This window comes from Triticum urartu, chromosome 6A, assembly GCF_056163025.1.
Source record: "Triticum urartu cultivar PI428250 chromosome 6A, HENAU_Tu73, whole genome shotgun sequence".
NCBI classification, from domain to species: domain Eukaryota; kingdom Viridiplantae; phylum Streptophyta; class Magnoliopsida; order Poales; family Poaceae; genus Triticum; species Triticum urartu.
In genome coordinates, this window is record NC_141878.1 from 583063491 (window position 1) to 583087427 (window position 23937).

The 23937-nt window shown below is 42.4% G+C and overlaps 1 protein-coding gene across 11 annotated transcripts; it reads right to left on the reverse strand.

Moving 5' to 3' along the window:
* Positions 1 to 6108: 6108 nt before the first annotated feature.
* Positions 6109 to 23340, reverse strand: LOC125517015 (cyclin-B2-1-like). 11 transcript variants are annotated; one of them, XM_087529002.1, is made up of 19 exons: positions 22924 to 23340; positions 22750 to 22843; positions 21802 to 21938; positions 20543 to 20701; positions 18934 to 19093; positions 17683 to 18056; positions 16759 to 16864; positions 16608 to 16695; positions 15074 to 15173; positions 14024 to 14142; positions 13569 to 13670; positions 12677 to 12772; positions 10779 to 10888; positions 10024 to 10151; positions 9308 to 9449; positions 8522 to 8675; positions 7845 to 7949; positions 7058 to 7207; positions 6109 to 6600 (listed from the first exon to the last, which is right to left on the reverse strand). In XM_087529002.1, the coding sequence occupies exons 6-10, from the start codon at positions 17850 to 17852 to the stop codon at positions 14058 to 14060; spliced, it is 549 nt and encodes a 182-aa protein (XP_087385128.1). In that variant the 5' UTR covers positions 17853 to 18056; positions 18934 to 19093; positions 20543 to 20701; positions 21802 to 21938; positions 22750 to 22843; positions 22924 to 23340; the 3' UTR covers positions 6109 to 6600; positions 7058 to 7207; positions 7845 to 7949; positions 8522 to 8675; positions 9308 to 9449; positions 10024 to 10151; positions 10779 to 10888; positions 12677 to 12772; positions 13569 to 13670; positions 14024 to 14057. The 11 variants fall into 11 exon arrangements, with proteins under 11 accessions (XP_087385128.1, XP_087385133.1, XP_087385134.1 ...); XM_087529007.1 differs by lacking the exon at positions 7845 to 7949 and adding an exon at positions 14734 to 14995 and having other exon boundaries at positions 14024 to 14138; positions 22924 to 23339; XM_087529008.1 differs by lacking the exon at positions 7845 to 7949 and adding an exon at positions 14734 to 14995 and having other exon boundaries at positions 13569 to 13667; positions 22924 to 23339.
* Positions 23341 to 23937: the final 597 nt, after the last annotated feature.

Below are 23937 nucleotides of genomic sequence, written 5' to 3' on the forward strand. Positions count from 1 at the left end.
CTATTCATGTCAGATTTAACGGTGTTAGTTGCCAAAACTGACGGAAATGTCATATAGGGAACAAACTGAAGTTTGAGTGCCAGAACAGGAAGAATTTTTTTACTAGGGCCAAAAAGGGAACCAAAATTTAAGAAAGGGCCAAATAAGGAATTCTCTCATCTTCTTAAGGCCAGGAATGAAGTCAACACAAAACCCAATGACATCCTTTGTTTGATGGCCCATGGATATGCTTCCTTCTGGCCTAACGCGGTTACGGACATATTTCTTTAGGACTCCCGTGAACCTCTCAAAGGGGAACATATTGTGTAGAAATACGGGCCCCAGAATGACAATCCTGTCGACTAGATGAACTAGGACGTGCGTCATGATATTGAAGAAGGATGGTGGGAACACCAGCTCGAAATTGACAAGACATTGCGCCACATCACTCCTTAGCCTTGGTACGATTTCTGGATCGATCACCTTCTGAGAGATTGCATTGAGGAATGCACATAGCTTCACAATGGCTAATCGGACATTTTCCGGTAGAAGCCCCCTCAATGCAACCGGAAGCAGTTGCGTCATAATCACGTGGAAGTCATGAGACTTTAGGTTCTGGAACTTTTTCTCTGGCATATTTATTATTCCCTTTATATTCGACGAGAAGCCAGTCGGGACCTTCATACTGAGCAGGCATTCAAAGAAGATTTATTTCTCTTCTTTCGTAAGAGCGTAGCTGGCAGGACCTTCATACTGCTTCGGAGGCATGCCGTCTTTTTCGTGCAAATGTTGTAGGTCCTCCCGTGCCTCAGGTGTATCTTTTGTCTTCCCATACACGCCCAAGAAGCCTAGCAGGTTCACGCAAAGGTTCTTCATCACGTGCATCACGTCGATTGAAGAGCTGACCTCTAGCTCTTTCCAGTAGGTTAGGTCCCAAAATATAGATTTCTTCTTCCACATGGGTGCGTGTCCCTCAGCGTCATTCGGAACAGCTAGTCCGCCGGGACCCTTTCCAAAGATTACGTGTAAATCATTGACCATAGCAAGTACGTGATCACCTGTACGCATGGCGGGCTTCTTCCGGTGATCTGCCTCGCCTTTGAAATGCTTGCCTTTCTTTTGACATTGATGGTTGGTCGGAAGAAATCGACGATGGTCCAGGTACACATTCTTCCTGCATTTGTCTAGGTATATACTTTCAGTGTCATCTAAACAGTGCGTGCATGCGTGGTATCCCTTGTTTGTCTGTCCTGAAAGGTTACTGAGAGCGGGCCAATCGTTGATGGTCATGAACAACAATGCCTTTAGGTTAAATTCCTCCTGTCTGTGCTCATCCCACGTACGTACACCATTTCCATTCAACAGCTTTAAAAGTTCTTCAACTAATGGCCTTAGGTACACATCAATGTCGTTGCCGGGTTGCTTAGGGCCTTGGATGAGAACTGGCATCATAATGAACCTCCGCTTCATGCACATCCAAGGAGGAAGGTTATACATACATAGAGTCACGGGCCAGGTGCTGTGATTGCTTCTCTGCTCCCCGAAAGGATTAATGCCATCCACGCTTAAAGCAAACCATACATTCCTTGGGTCACTTGCAAACTCAGCCCAATACTTTCTCTCGATTTTTCTCAACTGCAACCCGTCAGCGGGTGCTCTCAACTTCCCGTCTTTCTTACGGTCCTCACTGTGCCATCGCATCAACTTGGCATGCTCTCCGTTTCTGAACAGATGTTTCAACCGTGGTATTATAGGAGCATACCACATCACCTTCGCAGGAACCCTCTTCCTGGGGGGCTCGCCGTCAACATCACCATGGTCATCTCGTCTGATCTTATACAGCAATGCACCGCATACCGGGCATGCGTTCAGATCCTTGTACGCACCACGGTAGAGGATGCAGTCATTAGGGCATGCACGTATCTTCTGCACCTCCAATCCTAGAGGGCATACGACCTTCTTTGCTCCGTATGTACTGTCGGGCAATTCGTTATCCTTTGGAAGCTTCTTCTTCAATATTTTCAGTAGCTTCTCAAATCCTTTGTCAGGCACAGTATTCTCTGCCTTCCACTGCAGCAATTCCAGTACGGTACCGAGCTTTGTGTTGCCATCTTCGCAATTGGGGTACAACCCTTTTTTGTGATCCTCTAACATGCGATCAACTTCAGCTTCTCCTTTTGACTTTCACATTGAGTCCTTGCATCGACAATGACCCGACGGAGATCATCATCATCGGGCACATCGTCTGGTTCCTCTTGATCTTCAGCAGCTTCACCCGTTGCAGCATCATTGGGCACATCGTCTGGTTCCTCTTCATCTTCAGCAGCTTCCCCTGTTGCAGCATCACCGTATTCAGGGGGCACATAGTTGTCATCGTCCTCTTCTTCTTCGCCGTCTTCCATCATAACCCCTATTTCTCCATGTCTCGTCCAAACATTATAGTGTGCCATGAAACCCTTGTAAAGCAGGTGGGTGTGAAGGATTTTCCGGTCAGAGTAAGACTTCGTATTCCCACATTTAGGGCATGGACAACACATAAAACCATTCTGCTTGTTTGCCTCAGCCACTTCGAGAAAATGATGCACGCCCTTAATGTACTCGTAGGTGTGTCTGTCACCGTACATCCATTGCCGGTTCATCTGCGTGCATTATATATAATTAAGTGTGTCAAAAACCATTACAGAACATCATGAATAGATAATTAAGTGACCAAATTAATAGAAGTTCATCATCACATTAAAACCAAAGTACATACATAGTTCTCATCTAACAACATATAGCTCTCCAGAGCATCTAATTAATTAAACCATACATTGAAACTATGTAAAACATTTCAATGCGAAAACAAATGCGATCATAATCGCAACCAAGGTAACAATTGATCCAACGACATAATGATACCAAGCCTCAGTATGAATGGCATATTTTCTAATCTTTCTAATCTTCAAGCGCATTGCATCCATCTTGATCTTATGATCATCGACGAAATCCGCAACATGCAACTCCAATATCATCTTCTCCTCCTCAATTTTTTTTATTTTTTCCTTCAAGAAATTGTTTTCTTCTTCAACTAAATTTAACCTCTCGACAATAGGGTCGGTTGGAATTTCCGGTTCACACACCTCCTAGATAAATAAAATCTATGTCATGTTGGTCGGCATAATTTTCATAAACAATAAATGAACCAATAGTTATAAAGATAATATATACCACATCCGAATCATAGACAGGACGAGGGCCGACGGGGGCGGATACCAAAACCATAGCACTATATAATAACAAGCAATAAAATTAGACAAGTATCATCTAAAGTAAGAATTTCTTTCTTTCAGAAGGAAGATAAGAACAAGAGGCTCACCACGGTGGTGCCGGCGACGAGATCGGCGCGGGCGATCGACGGCGGTGAAGACGGGAATGGGACGTGACGGGCCGCTAAACCTAGACAAATCTCGAGGAAAATGGAGCTTTGAGGTCGAGCTTCGAGAGGAGAAAGCTTAACTAGTGTGGCTCGGGCATTTCATCGAACACCTCATGTGCATAGAAGGTGAGCTAGAGCACCACAAAGCCCTCCCCTCACCGGCCAGAGAAAAACAGAGCACTCACTGGAGTGCTCTGCTCGCGGGCGAGGTGTATATATAGGCACCTCATTGGTCCCGGTTGGTGGCATGAACCGGGACTAAAGGGCAGCCTGTAGTCCCGGTTCAAGCCTCCAACCGGGACCAATGGTGGTGGGCCAGGAGCCAGGCCCATTGGTCCCGGTTCGTCCCACCAACCGGGACCAATGGCCCACGTGGCCCGGCCGGCCCCCTGGGCTCACGAACCGGGTCCAATGCCCCATGGGTCCCAGTTCTGGACTGAACCGGGACTAATGGGCTGAGCCGGCCTGAACCAAAGCCCCCTTTTCTATTAGTGAGAGGCAATCTACAAATGATGGTTTGACGCAGAGGGTATAGTTGTGCAGTGACGCGATCGGTTTCCTAGCTAAACGCATGTACCTGCTGGGATCGTGGAAAGTGGTGGCGACATCACACAATTGACTTCGACGAGCTCCGGGGTGAAAACCTGGGTATGGCTGATTTGTTATACCTGGCAATGGCGATGTTTTTGCATCGTTACCTTGTTGAAGGCATTGGTCGGATATGCTCAGACTGATTCTTTGAGGTGAAAACGTAGAATTTGGCCTCTGATGGCTGGATCTGGCTGACTAAGGCATAGCCTAGTGATGGGAAGGGGTTGATGCCTTCCCACCCACCCAGGTTCAAGGCATGGTACTTATAATTTGGGTTTGTTGCACCAATTATACTGTAGGGGGTTCCCTTACAGTCTTTCTATAAAAAAAACAGCGGCGCTCGAGCGATGCTCCCTTCCTGAAGGCGTTGTTGTTGAAGAATCTTGATGTCCTTGTGGTGTCATAAGATGATTGGTGCGGATAAGGTCATTATTGTATTTTGTTGACCGCAGATGATTGTTTGGTTTTTTTCTCCCTTAGGCATAGCTTTGGTCATATATGACTTTGCTATTTGCCGACATGTTTTTGTGTGTGTGTGTCGGTATTGGTTGTGTGTATTCTAGCTATGCAGAGGCCGGGTATGTACTCATTGTGTTTGTATTCACTTGATGCTTCATTTTGAGTCAATAAAATCCACCTTTTATCCAGAAAAAAATCAAAGGGCAATAGATTGAAAGAGAATGATGTAGGAATGTGGAAGGTGATCAACGACAACTTGGATGGAAAGATCTGCTAGAGGGGTGAATGGTGTTTGTTGAAAAAGAGGAAGATGCTTGTGCTTGTGGTCTCGCGGAATATCACACACAACATGCACGTTTATGATTTTTTTTAAAAAAAACTTAAGGAACGCTTACATTCATTTGTTGGCCGTGGCAACGGTACTGAGCTAGTTATATGTAGGATTTGTTTGAAGCAAACAAACAGCAGTAGTACATAGGTTTACGCCGCGCATGCAATCATGCCACGATTAACAAGTTCTTAAATGAAACGCTGCACGCAAAACAGCGAGAGGACTCAAGTTATCGATCTCTTTGTAGACTGTTGTCGCAAAATGAAATTGGAGAAGAAATCATGAACACGCACGCGTCTGCCCAGTCCACACCGTCCCTCGTTCCCTGGGGAAGCATGGATCTTTGCATTCAGAGATCCAATCTTTTCACGAGTCCACTCTCAAAAAAGTTTCTCGGGTAGTGCAGTCAAACAGTAGTCTCGGGGGAAGATGTAGAACAGGTGTGCTGGGTTGTCAGCCTGTGCGGCATGACGGACATGCCAGCACGCTTCTACATGGCGGGCTCAGCAGTCTGCCTTGTCTAATCACTAGGCAGTAGGTGCCCAGTTGCAATACATGTGGCCACGGCGTGGTCTGTGTACGACAGAAAAGTCATTTTTTTTAATGCTAAACGGAAACCACCAATGTCTACACCGCAGCATGACCATCCCATAAACCGGGAGGGAGGGGGTAGAATATCTGAAAACGGTGAGCTGACTAACAATCACAGCCGGGGGGAGCACCTTCGTTTAATAAGGTTTGTTTTCAAAATACTAGTAGTAACAAACACTGCCAAAGTACCGCCGTTTAATGACTTTGTTTCCAAAATACTAACAAAAACAGCCAGAGTAACGCCGTTTACCGAGCAATGACAAAGCAGAGCAATTCGTTTGCTTGTCATTCCAGTAGTAATTACATGAAGTTATTTGCTTTTTACAGTGAAATAAAAAAAGATGCTGTACATGCTTCAAGTTCCTCTATTTTTCGAGCAAACTTTCCAAGTCAGTCAAGCAATCCTTCTTTATTTCCTTTTGAGAATGACGCTCAATTGTTTTAGAGTTTGTTATTACTTACTGGAACAGCTCATCTTTCTAATATTCAAGCCTTCTTTTGATGTTGATGGGCGTGGGGCAGTCTCTTTTCTCTTATTTCACAATAATAACAGGTATGTGTATATACTCCCTCCGTCCGGAAAAACATGTCCTTCAAATGAATGTATCTAGCATCAAATTAGTGCTAGATCCATACATTTGAGGAACAAGTTTGTGACAGGCTTTTTTGGACGGAGGAAGTACTAGCTAGCGCTTACAAGCATAGGATACTCAAAGGGTAAGTTGAGATTATGAAGTCCTTTAGACCATCAACTGGGAAGATTGGTTTGATTTCATCTTTCAAATGCATAGCAACATGTCAGCCAATAATTCTCATCAGCCTACATACATTCATTGGCTGATAAATAGATTGATCCGCACGTCCATAATAAAATAGAAATGGAAAAACCACACTATTTCTCCAAAAACATATGCATCGTCCCAGGAACGAGCAAAACAAACAACAACCGCAGCAGCTCGATCATGCCCTTCAAAGAGGCAATCACCAAGGGGAAACACTGCTTCTAATTCCAATAAGTACTGAAGATTGCAGCAAAGAGGATCCGCTCTTCACTCGTGGGGGTGACCAATTAAATAGGGATTTTCCTAGACAGCCCAGAAAGCTCATCACCCATCAGGGAGCCGGAAAGATCAATCAACACCTTCTGATGCAGACCGTATGTCGGCGTCCTAGTCCTTGGCATCAAGCAGAATCATGGTGATATCCATGGTTGCACCTCATAGAAACTGTCCTGACAAACATCAAATGACCACAACTCAGTTGGTTATCAACAAGAACAAGGGATTTGCACGCAAATCAACCAAAATAAGGTTATTCATGAATGGTCCTAATTAGGAACAAACCACGAGGACCAAATTGACATGGCTTAGACGACATGTTTAGTATTACTAATCCATAAGTTGGCGATATTCTCATAGTTACATCAAACATTTCCAGTTAGCATTGCAGTAATCTTACTCTGACAAATCTAACCACATCACAACCCAAAAAGAGATGATCGACAGTTTCTTGCTCACAGAAAAATGAACTTGTATCAGATAAATGTTGTCTTTTTGATATAGGTTATCTAAGGGGTATATGAAGCTTCCAAACAAAAGTTATGTAAACTGGAGTAATCCCCCAAGAGTTGATAATTGCATATAAATATTGAGTTGAATAAATGTCAGATGCAGGAAGTTCATACTGACCTCTTCTTCAGTCAACACCAAACAGGAGACAATTTGATCGATATGATAACACATATCCATCATCCAATATCACATCTACACGTGGCGTGTATCGACTTCCCCTCCCTCAGCCTGTGACTTGCCGGTTTTTTCCCATTCAGCTTTGATCTCCTGTGACATTAAAAAAACCGCCGAGTCAGGTCTCTCTAGTGAGCAGAACACAGAACACAGACAAAATATATAAGCAAGAAAAGATCCATGGCTCTAAGCATCTGTGCATGGTAGATAAACACTAAAAGCCATTCTACACTTGGTAATATAATAGCAGCTGGGATAAGTACAAATGTATCAGCAATTAGAAGAACTGGAGCCGTGCAAGGTAAATAAACACACACTTGTCAAACTATAATAGCAGCTATCCACAACAACAGTACATGTAGCTTAAGCTGCCATAATATTGACCAAACCAGGATTTAAAAACAAAATCTATGCTCTGGAACTCATTCAACAAGAGAACATCCCTCGTCATCGTCTAAGAAATAACAACAAATTGCACATCATCTACACTACACATCTATGACTGGTAAAAGGCCTATACATTGAATACTTCGTCCGTCCTATATATAAGATGTTATTAATATACATTGGTTGTAATAACTATATATAAGATGTTATTACAATACAATGATTGTAATAACATCTTATATAAGATGCTACTACAGTACACTGATGTAATAACATCTCATATAAGATGCTACGACAGTACACTGATGTAATAACATCTTATATTACGGGACAGATGAAGTACCATTTAGTCGTAAGTTCCAGTACTGCACTTTTTCCTCAAACTCTAGATACCAGTAGATAAAGCCAAGGGTTGTAGTATCATGTTCTTGACAGTTAGGACCTGAACCTAAACCATGCTGGGTTGGGTTAGTACTTATAAGTTATTGCCAAATCTATGAGCAGGTACTTTAGTTTACGTAAGAGCGCCAATAAGTATCTCAGGAAAACTTATATCACATCTATGACTAAAATCTAAATGGATAAGCCAAAAGCAAAAGAACAAAACATGACGCTATTCTTCTCGATCTGTAATGACCTAGGATGACTGGAACAAGATTTTCACAACAGTTGAAGTATCAAATCAAAGATAATCTCAAGACACAATCAGTTATTCTACATGTACATGAATTATTATCATGGCAAAGCAATCTGCAGTCATGCCGGATCTAGTCCAAAGAACATATCAAGAATCTGACTAGTACAAGATTTCCTCGACAGTCCACCACAAAACTAACACACCTAAAAGGCTAGCATATCATCACAACGCAAAACCAGGGTATGAACAGGAGATCAATGCCGAACAAAATCACCACAAAGATCAACCACGGCTCGATGGCCAACACAGACAGCAGCCATAGCTCAAACCATCACACGACAGCAGGAAGCCTCGAGCGTGATGAGGGGAAACAGAGGACTTACCCATCAGACTTGTAGACGATGCCGAACATCACACGGCAGGAGGAGCCAAAATAACAGAAGCCGGAGGAGAGGCTCAAGGGGCCCACAGAGCCTCCAACCACACGAGCACATGAGGCCACAGCCAGCATCACCACATCCATTGACACTGTGCACCCTGCATACACGTGATCATATTGTTATCTTCACTGCGCAAAGCACAAACATATGGGAGCAAGTTCGTTCCAGTGCCACAATTCTTCCTCAAACTCTAGCAACCAGGAGATAAAACCAAGTGCAGTATCATATTCTTGACAGTTAAAGCCTAAACCAAAACCATGGTGGTGCCAAATCTAAGAGCAGCTATATGTAAATAACAAATGTATTTGAAATGCACTGTACGGACTCTCAGGAACACATATAGCATATCTATTGACTAAAAACAAAATGGATAAAACACAACCGAAGACAAAACATGATGCTAACCAGCACGTAACTAACAGATACCAATTTCATTTACAAGAAAGATCGTCACAATAACATAATTGTGGTGGCCCGAATACCACTATCACAGATCCGATCACTAAATCATCGGCTTGATGACCAGCACAACAGTCACCAACAGCTCGATCGCCAGCATAAAACAAGAAAACTTGATAACTTCTATTGTTTTGTTACTTATTGATCAAAAGGAGCCACACTTATTCACATATCTTTCAGGTACTACGAAAAAGAAATGTATATGACCTTTATTCATTTTAGGGCACATATAGCATGAGAGGGAATAGAGGAGAGGAACCAACAGCATACCCAAGTTCACGCTGGTAGTCTTCTCATTCGGGATCGCTCCACCATCTGGAAGATCAAGCTTCAAGCGATGGCTGCTGCGGGTCAACGGTCTCCAGTATCCCCACCAGTTCCTCCAGCACCATCCTCACCATGAAGTCAGGTCCTGGGTGGACAGGAACAACATTAATTAATGACCGAGTAATAAGGTAACAAAATGATTATGATGATAGAGAGCAACACATAAAGGACAATTATGCCAATCAGCATTTATTTTGCTGGGTATTTAGAGTTTGCAAAACAGCGAGCTATACATGAACATAATATCTATGAACAGGCATCTACTACTACAGGAGCTCCATTTATGTTGACAAGCTCCTAGAGAGGAGCTTATTTATGTTTACAAGCTCAAGACACAAGCAATTTGTTATCATACATGTACATGAATTATTATCATGGCAATGCAATCTGCAGTCATGCTGGATCTAGTCCAAAGAACATATCAAGAAACTGACTAGTGCAATTTGATTTCCTTGACAGTCTTGTTCCAGTAACCGCACCTAACAAGCTAGCATATCATCAACACCAAAAACCAGAGTATGAACAGGAGGTCAACGCCGAACATAATCACCACAAAGATCAACTACGACTCGATGGCCTACACAGGCAGTAGCCATGGCTCGAACCATCACACTGCGGCAGGAGACCCAAGCGTGATAGAGGGGAAATAGAGGACTTACCCATCAGAGTTGTAGACGATGCCACATAACAGAACCGAAGGAGAGGCTCAAGGGAGGGGCCACAGAGCCTCCAGCCGCACGAGCACATGAGGCCACGGCCAGCATCAGCACATCCATTGACGTGCACCCTGTATACATGAGATCATATTGTTATCTTCACTGTGAAAAGCACAAACATATGGCAGCAAGTTCTTCCAGTACCACAGTTCTTCATCTAACTCTGGCAACCAGGAGATGCAGTATTATATATATTCTTGACAGTTAAAGCCTAAAACAAAACCATGGTGGTGCAAAATCTAAGAGCAACTATATGTAAATAATAACAAGTGTATATGAACTGCACTGTACAGACTCTCAGGAACACATGTAGCATATCTATTGACTAAAATCAAAATGGATAAAACACAACCAAAGACCAAACATGATGCTAACCAGCACAGAACTAAAGGAGACTAATTTCATTTACAAGAAAGATAGTCACAATCACATAATTGTGGTGGCCGGAAGACCACTACCACAGATTCAACCCCTAAATCATCGGCTCGATGACCGGAAGGCAGTCGCCAACAGCTCGATGGCCAGCATAAAACAATAAAAAGTTGATAACTTTTATTGTTTCGATACTTATTCATCAAAAAGAGTCACACTTATTCACATATCTTCAAGTACTATAAAACTGAAATGTATATGACCATTATTCATTTCAGGGCACACAGAGCATCAGAGGGAGCAGAGGAGAGGAGCCAGCGGCTAACCTAAGTTCACACTGGCAGTCTTCTCGTTCGGGATCACTCCGCCCTCTCGAAGATCAAACTTCAAGTGATGGCGACTGCGGGTTCACGGTCTCCAGTATCCCCTCCAGTTCCTGCAGCACCATTCTTACCATGTCAGGTCCTGGGTGGATAGGAACAACATTAATTAATGGCCAAGTAATAAGGTAACAGAATGATGATGATGATAGAGAGCAACACATGAGGACAATATATTCCAGGCAACATTTATTTTGCTGGATATTTAGAGTTTGCAATACAGTGAGCTATATATGAACAGAATAGCTAATGAACAGGCATGTACTCCTACAGGAGCATCGCTTCTGTTGACAAGCTCCTAGAGAGGACCTCACAAAAAATATTCAATTATCAGGGGATGGGATCACTTATTTTTAAATTCTAAGACTGCATATCAAAAAAGATGGCCATCAAAAAGTTCAGGTACTTGATATACCAAAAAAGGGCAGCCCGGTGCACGTAGCTCCTGCTTGCGCAGGGTCCGGGGAAGGGTCCGACCACTTTGGGTCTACAGTATGCAGCCTTTCCATACATTTCTGCAAGAGGCTGTTTCCAGGACTTGAACCCGTGACCTCATGGTTACAAGGCAATAGCTTTATTGCTGCACCAAGGCTCCCCTTCGTACTTGATATACCATTACCAAGGAAATCATTTGGACAAAAAAAGGCACACAAGGTTGGATTCAGGCACTTGTTGATCAACTAAAGATTCATTTAACCATAAACCTCTCTTAAGTCTTACTGGGAGACAAGCAATAGTACCAAATGTAAGAATCCCATCACGCGTGGACTCCAAATGAATCACGGAGGATACTACTGACAAGTGAGATCAAATATTACATTACCCAAGTCAGATCAATTTATCTCTATACATGGGGAGTTCCATACATGCTAGCATATTATCTAATATCCAATGACTCTGCGGCCACACATTCATACAAGAACAGACGCGGGATAGCATGTTTATATTTTTTCTACTGTGCTTTCATTTTTTTTGTCAATGATGAATTGATGATGTATCGCTAACCAATACCATCAGATTAAAGCACTAAATCATACTTGTATATAGAACCATCATAAATCATCCTCAAACTAACAATGTGGTAATCGGATTTCAAATTCACACGACAACCAACTAAAGGTATGTTGTTGGGGGAAATTCAGAATGCAGTGGGGTACAGCATGTACACAAGTTAGGATCCAGACATTTGTTGGCCAAAAAGATTCATTTAACCATAGAACTCCCCTAGGTCAAACTGGGAAACATGCCAAGTGTACAATGTAAGATTAGTGTAGTAATCAAACCTAATGATGAATCACCAAGGCCAAAACAGAGAAGAGGGACTAAATGTAAGATTAACTAACACTGAACTGAAAAGGATTCAGTCATAGTGTGAAGTGCCAGAATGAGTAGTTGTGAGACAGCAATTACATGAAATAGAAATGGTTTTTTGAGATGAAAGAACTCAAGTTTTAAAGACTTGATCCAGTTGCATGCATACCTATACAAATCCTCCCACTAAAATGAGCAACCAAAGGTGGACAAGTTTATCATTTTCCCTTTGCAAAAAAAAGTATCTCTTATACTGTGGCATAAATGTATAATCAAGACCACTATTGCAAGAAGCAAAAATACTTATTTACACAAGGCCATACATAAGTAAAATCCAACTTGCCGCTACAGATGATATCTCGCTGGATATACAGATGAGCGTCTCCAAAGGCAAAATAACAAGATTATGATGGCCAGAAGACTACCACCACAGAACCGAGCCCTAACTCATTGGCTAACACCACAACCAGCCACTGCTTGATGGTCGGACCATCTCAGGGTACAGGGAGAGAGGGAGGAGACCAGGGACTCACCAGAACTGAGGAAGAGGCTGAGGTAGTGGCCGAGGAAGAGGTAGTCCACCATACCTGAGTAGCCGAACAATAAATTTGATAATTCTTTGAAGAGACCTACACATAAAGCACAAAGTTGATCAGCCAGAAAAGCCACAGATATATGTCACTGCCAAGCTAAGGAAAAAATTCTGCTTCTTGTCCCTCCTGATTCATACAGCTCACATGCAAACTCAGACGATGACCATAAGCATGACCATGCTTTGACTTTCTATGAGTGCTACTACATCGTCAAACCATAACCAGATGACCGCATAACCATGCTTTGACTTTCTATGAGTGCTACTATGGCATCAAACCAAAACTAGATGAAGGTGGCAGAGAAACAATAAGAAGAAGATAGTGAAGTGCAGCTGGCACTTACTTTCACTCATATGAGCTTGGTTTCAGAAATATATCATTGTTCCACGAAACTAAACAATCATCACCAATATTGCTGATCCAGCAACGGGCCAAGAACAGAGATACACTAGAGAGACACTACTACACTAAAGTAGTAGTGCACTAAAGCATGAACACTAGACTAGAACGTGGCAGTGAGGTGTGATAACTTATTTATAGAAACATGAAAAGTGCATTATCATAGCTTGTAAGGTAGTAACTAGGCTAGAGCTAGCTGATAGCACATTGCACAGTGTAAACCACAGCGGAAACAAGCAGCGACGGGCAGTACTTGACCATTTGCTACTCAACCAGGCACAGCTCAAGCATGAAGAAGGAAACTAACTCTAGCTGTGATTTATAACATGCATATGGCGTTGTGTCAGCCGCAAATGCAAAATGTTATTGCTTTGCATTTTGCTGTTTAAATACGGAAGCACTAATCAGAATTCGGAAGGTTACAATGCTTCACCTGCTTGTCAGAATCAGCAGCCTTCAGAAACCTTCTCATGATAACATATGGTGTTGCTACAGACATGTTGAACTCCAAAGTGTTTAGGATCGACTTTTCCTGCTGAAACAGAAGGTTCACCCGTATTAGTATGGAACAAATAATAGCCAATAGGCCACTAAAACACAGTAGAAGATGAAGAAAACATTCACAAGATTAAAATTATCACTTCGACCATGGTGTACTGATGAGGTAACTAGAAAGGATCAAAGAATTTTTGACTTTTAAAATTTTAACATCTTCTGTTGCTTAACGTTAACAACGATTTTTAAAAGGGAACACATAGGGAACTTCTGTCATGGTGTACTGATGAGATAAGTAGGTAACCAGAACCATTGAGCATTATGAGCATACAATATTGAATGATAACCATTTCCATGGTTGGTCCTTTTGTACAACTGCAATTCATAACTTACCACTAGATCTTCAACAAGTGGAACTGGGACTTCCTCATATTTGCAAGCAAGGAGCATAGCTGTCACTCCAATTAACTGCAACTTCTTCCTTGGCACCACTTGTTTTTCCAAGAATCTGTCTATTATGTTCATGATAAGAAAGAGTGTTCATCCATCAACTCAAACCTATAAAATAAAATATGGACCCATCAAGCGGCAACTAAAATATGACGAGTCCCAAACACGGTTGTTTCAAATAAGTACAATCCATAGGATACAAAAGGTTCAGGGCAAGCCTTTCTGAAGCTAGAACAACAGTTTGGCTTCGTTCAATCCCTTGAGCAATGAAATCCCTTTTAACGCCGCAAAAAACCAACGGTATTTTAATCGCATACCCTACAAACATATGTCAAATGCCTAAGAAATGCAACAGATAATATCGGTCCTAGTATTGTCTATATATCCGGCCAAAACTCCAGCTGCTCTGGTGCCATTTTGTCTTGCAAGTGTTTTCATCAGTTCAGCAACGTACTTTTTTTATTTAATTTGTGAGCAATTATCAGTACTAGGATACGTGTGAAGCAAATTTAGTAAATCCTCTTCAGTTCCTATTTTGGTAATGGACATATCATTTACAGGCGACACACTACATTGATGATCAACTGATGTGAGGAAACAAATTAGAAGCTTTTTCTGTCGAAAGGAGACAGAAAAATACACTTGTTACTCACCACTTCATTGTCCTTTTGGTGATTACACAGTATCATCCGGTTCTCCAATGTAGGATAACCATCGTGCAATGGCATGTAACAATTGTGATGTAAGCAGATAATAACTGCATGATTACACAGTATCATCCTGTTCCAGTGTAAGATGACTATCGTGCAATGGCGTGTGGTAGGTCTGATGTATACGGATAATGAGAGTTTAAGAAGACACTTCATCACGTTGAGAGAGGAACTCTATTATGCAAGGGTACACTTCATTGACAGCCTGCACGATAGCAGAGAGCATTGTATAATAATCAAAGACTGAACTTGACCCGTTAATTACGTACATATGCACACATACCTTCCACCCTCCAACCAGGTCATAATGTGCATAATGAGGGCCTTAGGTTTGCCAAAAACCTTATAGGTGATAAGATGTTGAGGAATTGGTTTCACGGTTTCTGCAAATACAACAAATTCAACTGTTACATGTATATCTTCAGGCGAAATTAAGAAGCAACTCATAATCAAACAATGACAGTGTTAGGTCATGGTCCAATGGCACAGCACCAAGCTAGGATTCGTCCCCATGAATCACTATTCACCTGATAAGTATCCCGTGGACAGTACAGTGACCAATCAATTCAGGAAACAAGTATAGCAGGTTATATATTTAGTAAGGATATCTGTTAGGAAAGTGCTGGGTGAATAGGAAGATAAGGATACTGTTCGTTAAGTTACGATTGTATTCTTAGGCATCAAGTAGACTCTTCCCTACAAGGGTACAACCCCATATGGATGATCCAACTAATGAATAAGCCGGCAAAGATCTAATCCCTGTCTCCAGTCTTATCTCCTCATCCCCAGCACCATGGCTGGCCAACCCTCTATCCTCAGAGCAGTACCCAAACCATGTCACATTAATGTCTTGGGAGTTAGGACTGGTACCTACCTTAAGCACATGACAGATAGTTTATGTATATTGTGTAAGACCACCGTCCACTTGTGCAAGGTGGTATATTCTGAACACGTCATGGAGCCTTGCTGGCCCTAGGCTCCTAAGCCTGTGAGCTTAGTCCCAGTCCCGACCCAAAAAATTGTTTAATGTAAAAGAGAAACATGCAGATCCTTCTACCTCAATGAGCCAATCTATCAGAACTTCTCTTTTCATTTAAATCTTCTTGAGTGGACATGTCACCATGACACACAAAGCTCATTTCCTGCATAAAACCATATTGGTATAGGTAATAATGAAAAGTTAAGGAGCCCAAAACCTTCAGGGCATACACAACAGGAGAAAGAGTATTGCTACCAGCCAATGAGCATGAATTGCTATCAGCTGTCATAAAAAACTGTTCTCCATGTTGATTATGGTTTGCATCAAGAAAATCACAATTTTATTATGAATGCATACGGTTGATTTATGTGGTTCAAAGGTAATGTATTTGATCTAAGACACGATTATGAGAAAGTGAAATCAATGTCACTTTTTAGCTTCACAATTTGACCCAAGATGAACCTTCCAGTACTACACGGGCAAGAAGACCATAACCAAATCCCTATCTTCGGATCAACTAGCCCCGTTGTCCCTTGGTGCCATAACAGTCACTAAAACCAAAGGTTTTAATATTTATATCCACACTAGTCGCTCACAGTGCTACAACAATAGAGTTATCATTTAATGTGTACTGATTACAGGATCCTGGTCAAATTCATTTATTTTCTTTGCATGGGCCTACCTTTATTCATTCAAGCATAATGACTGCAAGGTACCTTCGCATTTCATAGAAAATCTGGCATTTATTTTCACAAAATGCGGATGCACATTATGTTACACTAATGGATAAAAGATCACGTCATTTTCTCTGTAAAACTTGTAAATCTCCTCAACGTACTCAGTTGCTGCCAGGGGATTCCCGAGTCGGCGCTGTCAATATCCATGAGGGATACATCCTCCACGATATCCTCGTGCTCGGTCTCATCCTGCAGTACCAAATATAGCCATAAGCGAGCCATCCCCTACCGATAAATTATATAAATACACACCATGTCATCGTCGGTGCCAATGATGCCACTGGGGATGGGTTCATCCTGGGGATTAACTCCAGGTGCTGCTGCATCAGCTTCGGTGGGTAGGTGGTCAGGCTGTCTTCTGTTCTCCAAGGTGGCAAAAAAATTCCTGAGTTAGCAGTGACATCAAAGAAAGGCAACTAGTCCACTGTGAACATGAGCACGATGCCAATGTCTATAAACTATGATAGAGCAGAGCAGTGATAAGTTGGAAAAAAATATCTTGGGTGGGAGTGACCTTGTGTCATTGCAAACACATGTCACATATTCTTCCCTGACATGAAGAGCATTGTTCTGACGGTATCTCATCTCGTGCGGATCAGTTACACACATACACCACTTGTCAAGAGAAGAAACAGTGAACCAAAATCACAATGTCCCTCTAAAAGTTCTGACATCCACAGACTAGAATATTTCAGTTAAAGAACTCTCTCTTTGTCTGAACTAAAATGTTTTTTTCAGTTAAATCAAACTGAAAAGTACAACCATCCACAATAAAGAAGCCAGGAACATTTTATTAATTTGGTTAAAGAATCCATCCACACCAAATAAGCTACAGGGATGTAAAAAACCTTAGAAAAAGAAAGCTCTTTATCCGAACCAACAGTTAAACCGCATGAGAGATTACATAACGAGTAACACTTATGGTGTCATGGAATTTTAAACAATAAGCAGTCTCACTTGGATGTAATCTAGCATAAGTGATTTGATTCCTTAAAATGATCGTATCATTACATTTATCAAACACTAAGCCTTTTGATACTTGCCTGCAATCATGCAAATAGAAGCGGTATTTCTCTAATGAAATACATGAGCATGCTCCCATATTCTTGAATGAAATACTTGACGGCGGCCAAATCGAAACGAACAGAAGGGGGGAGAGGCGAGAGAGGTCGTCACCTTGGCGCAACAGGGGAAGCTTCATGGTGGTGATGTTGAGCACCATGGCCCTTGAACCAGCAGCAGGTTCTCCTTGGTCCCCTTGACCAGACCAGATCGGACCAGATGGCACAAACCACACGAATCAGATCAGACCGTGGTCTTCCTCCGCCTTGCTGGACAGCTGACATGGTCTTCTTCCGCCTCGCCGGACTGCCGCCGCCGTGTTTCTCCGTGTCAAACTCATCTTCTTCCACCCAAGGCCGAAATCATCCTCCTACCCATAACCAATCATTCTCACTCCATTCTTCTCTGCAAGATCGTCCGATGTGTGTTCTTGGATCATGTACAATGTATATACGTTCTTAAATCATGTCCCTTGTGTGTTTTCTTCCCTGCAAACCAGATTCATCAAGCTCATTAAACTGCACTACACTTTGGAAAGAGCAGAGATCACTGCTGTAAACTGAAAAGAACAGACACTGGACTTTATGACTTGCAGACCGTACAGAACTGAGATCAACCCATAGTAAGAATAGAGATTTAGGAAGATGTTATTTTATTCTTTTCTAGGAAGCACACACTGCACTTTGTCTAAGAATGAGAGATCTGATCCTGATCTATAAAAGTATGATGATTTTCATAGTACTACTTCAGTAGAGAGTAAATCGGAGCACCAAACAAATAATACCTCTGATCCAAAATAAGTGCCGCAGTTTTGAACTGGGGTTGGTTCAAAACCGTGACACTTATTATGGATCGGACGTAGTAGCACATATGCCCTATAACTCCAATCCCCAAATCTGGTACTAACGCCAAACTGCAACTACAATTTATCTACAGCTCATTCTTTCGACAACTATAATACGGCTGTGACTAGTTTGTAAAATATCTAGTAAATAATCGTATTTTGACAATAGAAAATACTACTACAGTACAGTACTTGCATTACCATGTGGTTCATTTTGCTGAGACTTGAATCCACATTTGTTACTGCAAAAGATTGAACTGGGGGAGGGATATCTCTTGTAACTTGTTTTGCTAGATTAGTTGCATTTGAAGATGATACTCCTTCCTAAAAATGAGATTGCCATATCTTGTTCAGTATTGACCTAGCATGCTAAAGTTAAACAGCATCAAAATCATGACCTTACCAACCTGCTTTCTGGTGTTGTTTAGTCATAGTTACCATATCATGAAATTTTACCGTTGTTGGGGGTAAGATGGGGCAATCTGGTGCTGGTGATAGAAGAGGAACTCAGGAGCACTCACCATTAATGTTTGTTGCCGAGGCCAAACTGCATCGCCGCTGGTGACGGTGGAGACAAGAGGTGGCTGAGCCTACACGCCGCCACCTTGGGCTCGAAGTTGGTCACCGCCTCCTCACCGCTGCAGTCGAGCAAGCACCGCTGCAGTCGTAAGGCATGACCATCTATTCAATCACACAAACACAGGGAAGGAGATCATCAGGAAACATCATCATGGTACAAAAACAGAATGAGCATTTATATATCGAAAAATCCGAACAACCGAAGATTCGACCTTGCAGAACAAAAATAAGCGTCGGCCAGCTGGCCGGAAGGGCAATTGCTAGTGCTAGAGTTGGGACATTACTAGACAGTACAATTATAACGATCAATTCAACTGTACAAATCGATTGGCCAGCTCATAACTGACAGGAAGAGTGGGTCCTTGGAATTTACCAATACTAGCTGGAAGAGCAGCATTGCGTAAGTCCTTAGTAGAAGTAGACACTATTATCTAGTCAAACAAAACTAGCAAAAAAGATCCCCAACTCTGTCCTATATTATTGTCCATGCACAATATAACCAACTAGCTCAAAGTAGGTAGACCAAATCAAGGCACAAAAAACCATACATGGGTTGTGTAGCATTCACATACACTCCAGTAGAGCAAATGGCTAAAGCTAAGGGCTGACCAAAATGTGAAGCCAAACAAATTTATATGGGCAGACACAATGTGTTAGTGCATTCAAGGGCGATCTGATCTGACAATAGAAGAGTGCAGAGGGAGTCCTCTTCTCCGGTTAGAAAAAACGTGATGTGTACAATGGATGCACACACACACACACACACACACACAGTTTGCTCAGTTTCAGTCATCCAAAACTGAACCAAAACATGATAACACACAAACTGAACATCTCATTTGACTAACCCATCTAATTCACACATGACCATTTAGTGGAAGCAACCAGGAGATAAAACCAAGTGCAGTATCATATTCTTGACAGTTAAAGCCTAAACCAAAACCATGGTGGTGCCAAATCTAAGAGCAAGTAAACAACGAAAGTTGGACTGAATCAAAAAAGTAGAGTATAGAAGCTACACAAATCTACACTAGAATATGAACAAGGAACACCTGAAACTAATACAAGTCTAAACTAGCTATATATTGTTCCACAATGAGTTCTAACAGTCATTCCATTTCATTGTCACTTGTTGAGGTTACACACGTACAAACAGAGCAAAGAAGTAGTAAAAATCAGTGGGTCTGGAAGCAAGCAGCTAAGAACTAGAAATTAGTTCAAATCAAAGCCAACTAAACAACGGTTGCTGAATGACACAAGTTAGTCCAATTCGAGAAATAAAGTATACAGGCTATACAAGTGTACACTGGAAATTGAACAGGGGACACCTGAAACTATACAAGTCTGTATACACTAAGATATTGTTCCACTGTGAGTTATATTATATGATATGCTCGTTCCCTTGCCTTGCAAGGAATATGTAGGCCGCTTGTTGAGGTTACATACATACAAACAGAGCAGCATATAGGTAGTGAAAAACAATCAGAGATCCAGCGGCCCTGCTCTACATGCTCAGAGAAAGTGATAGAAGAGGAACTCAGGAGCACTCACCATTAATGTTTGTAGCCGAGGCCGAACTGCGCCTCGCTGGTGACGGTGGAGACAAGAGGTGGCTGAGCCTACACGCCGCCACCTTGCGCTCGAAGTTGGTCACCGCCTCTTCACCGCTGCAGTCGAGCGAGCACTGCTGCAGTCATAAAACATGACCATCTATTCAATCACATAACACAAGGAAGGAGCTCATCAGAAACATCATCCATGGTACAAAAACAGAATGAGCATTTATATATCAAAAAATCCAGATAACTGAAGATTCGACCTTGCAAAACAAAAATAAGCATCGGCCGGCTGGCCGGAAGGGCAATTGCTAGTGCTAGAGTTGGGACATAGACAGTACAATTATAATGATCAGTTCAACTGTACAAGTCGATTGGTCAGCTCATAACTGATAGGAAGAGTGGGTCCTTGGAATTTACCAATATTAGCTGGAAGAGCAGCATTGTGTAAGTCCTGAGTAGAAGTACACACTATTATCCAGTCAAACAAAACTACCAAAAAAAAAGATCCCCAACTCTGTCCTATATTATTGTCCATGCACAATATAACCAATTAGCTCAAAGTAGGTAGACCAAATCAAGGCACAAAAAATTATCCATGGGTTGTGTAGCATTCACATACACTCCAGTAGAGCAAATGGCTAAAGCTAAGGGCTGACCAAAATGTTAAGCCAGATTAATTTATATGGGCAGACACAATGCGTTAGTGCATTCAAGGGCGATCTGATTTGACAATAGAAGAGTGCAGAGGGAGTTCTCTTCTCCGGTTAGAAAAAACATGATGTGTACACAGTTTGCTACAGTTTCAGTCATCCAAAACTGAACCAAAACATGATACACACAAAACTGAACATCTCATTTGACTAACCCATCTAATTCACATGACCATTTAGTGGAAGCAAACATAAAATAATTTCATTTGCATATGCAAGCAAATAGCATTACAAGACACTGATCTGGTCAATCTGCAATCCCTAGTATGAGACACGAAAAGCTCCAATTTGTGAGCCAAATAAGTACTGAACCTAACAGATGGATTGATACATTGTACTACTAATTAGATATTGTTCCACTGAGTTATATTATATCATATGATATGCTCGTTCCATTGCCTTGTAAGGATTATCTAGGCCGCTTGTTGACGTTACTACACTTACAGAGCAGCATACAAGTAGTGAAAAGCAATCAGAGATCCAACGGACCTCCTCTACGTGCTCAGAGAAAGTGATAGAAGAGGAACTCAGGAGCACTCACCTTTAATGCTTGTAGCCAAGGCCGAACCACGCCGTCGCCAGTGACAGTGGAGACAAGAGGTGGCTGAACCTACACGCCATCTTGGGTTCGAAGTTGGTCACCGCTGCAGTTGAGCGAGCGCAGTCTTGTCGTGAGACCTAACCATCCATTCAATCACACGGCACAGGGAATGAAGGAAATTATCAGCAAACATCATCCATGGAACAAAAACAGAACGGTCATTCATGCATGGAACAATCCAAGCAACCCAAGATTCGACCTTCGAAAACAAAAATAAGTGCAAGCCGGCTGGCCGGAAGGGCGATTGCTAGTGCTAGCGTTGGGAGATGACTAGACAGTACAATTATAAGTAGCGATCAGTTGGACTGTACAAGTCAATTGGTCAGCTCATAACTGACTGGAAGAGTTTGCTCCAGGTTTAGTCATCCAAAACTTGCACCAAAACGTGATACGCACAAAACTGAACATCTCCAGTTTTAGTCATCCAAAACTGAACCAAAACATGCTTACACACAAAACTGAACATCTCCAGTATCAGTCATCCAAAACTGAACCGAAACATGATGCACACAAAACTGAACATCTCCAGTTTTAGTCATCCAAAACTGAACCAAAACGTTATACACACAAAACTGAATATCTAATTTGACTAACCCATCAAATTCACATGACCATTTATGCAGTGAAGGCAAACGGTAAATAATTTCATTTGTGAAAGCAAGTGAAAAGCATTACAAGGCACTGTCTTGGTCAATCTGCAATCCGTAATAGGCAGCAGACAGAAAAGGCTCCAACTTGTGAGCCAAATAAATACTCAACCTAACAGATGGATTGATATTCTACCAATCTGCGCACGCTTTTTTTCTCCCCTTTCCAATTCTGCCTGCTCATGTTTATTTCAGAGAGAGAGGGAGAGAGATGATCCTAACAGAGAGAGGAGATGGGTACCTTCCTCTCCCTTCCATGTCGGCACTAGCAGGCTGGGAGCAGCTACACGGAATGGAACTGCATCATCGCCGTCCTCCCCCTTCTCCATGGCCCCCTCACGCAGGCAGATGGAAGCAAGCGCATCAGATGCGGAGATGGAGAAACCTGAAGTAGACAAGGGGATTCATACCATACCCGTGTCGATGTCGATGTTGCTGTTCTTGGGGCCGCCCGCGGTCTAGGGTTTCGGGTCGGAGATCCTCGGAGAAGAAGCAGACGGAGGACTCCTCTGCTGCGTGGTTGTGGGGAAGGAACAGAACACCATGGCGGCGTCCCGAGAGAGAAGCTCGGCGCCTAGTTGTGGGACCGAACCTCCCCTGTGTGCCAGCTCGACGACGGCGCAGATCTTCTCGGCTCGCTCGGGGCCTTCTCATGGAGAGAAGAGAAGGTGGGAGGGAGGGCGGCGGCGGTGAGATTGGGGAAACGGAGGGCGGCGGCGGGATTTGGGAATGGGAAGAGGCGGAGGAGACTGCGTTCGTGGGGTGGGATTTTCAATTTCGTGCTTTGAACGAAAAAATTCGTCTTGGGCGCTCGCAAAAGCCAAAAGGAGCGACCGCGGGAGGTGCCTAAGACCAACAACCCCGCGTCCTGCCGACCCATAAAACGTGTTTGCAGTTCACGCAAAACAGCTTTTGCAGGCTGGCTCGGGCTGGCACACATACAGACCCCCCAAACGAAGTATATTCGTGAAATATGTTTTTTTACGAGTCAGCTATGCGGGTTCTGCTTTTTGCGTCGCTGCATCCCGTATATCATCAGCCTGCAAATATCAAATCCAACATAATTCAACAATCAAAAACAAACTGAATTATTCGAATCAAACATAATACAATAATCATCCGCATTACAAATAATTATTTAAATCACCGTAGTAAACTTAAATAATGCAATACAAAACTTGTTATGAATACAAATACAAATGAATACAAAAATTAGTCACTGTCCAGCCCTTTGTCAATGGTGTTCAATAAGATCTTTCTGAAGTTGAAAGTGTGTGTCTGCATTTTCAATCTCCTTGTATGTCTGAAGAAAAGCTCTAATGCGGTTTGGGTCTCTAGCTGGTTTGACACGGCTACCCACATTGTGGTAAAAGAATTCTAAGTTCATTCATCTCTCATCTTCAAGAATCATATTGTGCAGGATAACACA

What these genes read in the sequence shown, in the direction of transcription:
- LOC125517015 (XM_087529000.1), bottom strand. Translation starts at nt 17,852, where the DNA reads ATGTCAGCTGTCCAGCAAGGCGGAGGAAGACCACGGTCTGATCTGATT. An exon ending in GCTTCCCCTGTTGCGCCAAG is followed by an intron (nt 16,865 to 17,682) that starts GTGACGACCTCT and finishes CTTGGAGAACAG; the next exon opens with AAGACAGCCTGACCACCTAC. An exon ending in TTGGCACCGACGATGACATG is followed by an intron (nt 16,696 to 16,758) that starts GTGTGTATTTAT and finishes TTGGTACTGCAG; the next exon opens with GATGAGACCGAGCACGAGGA.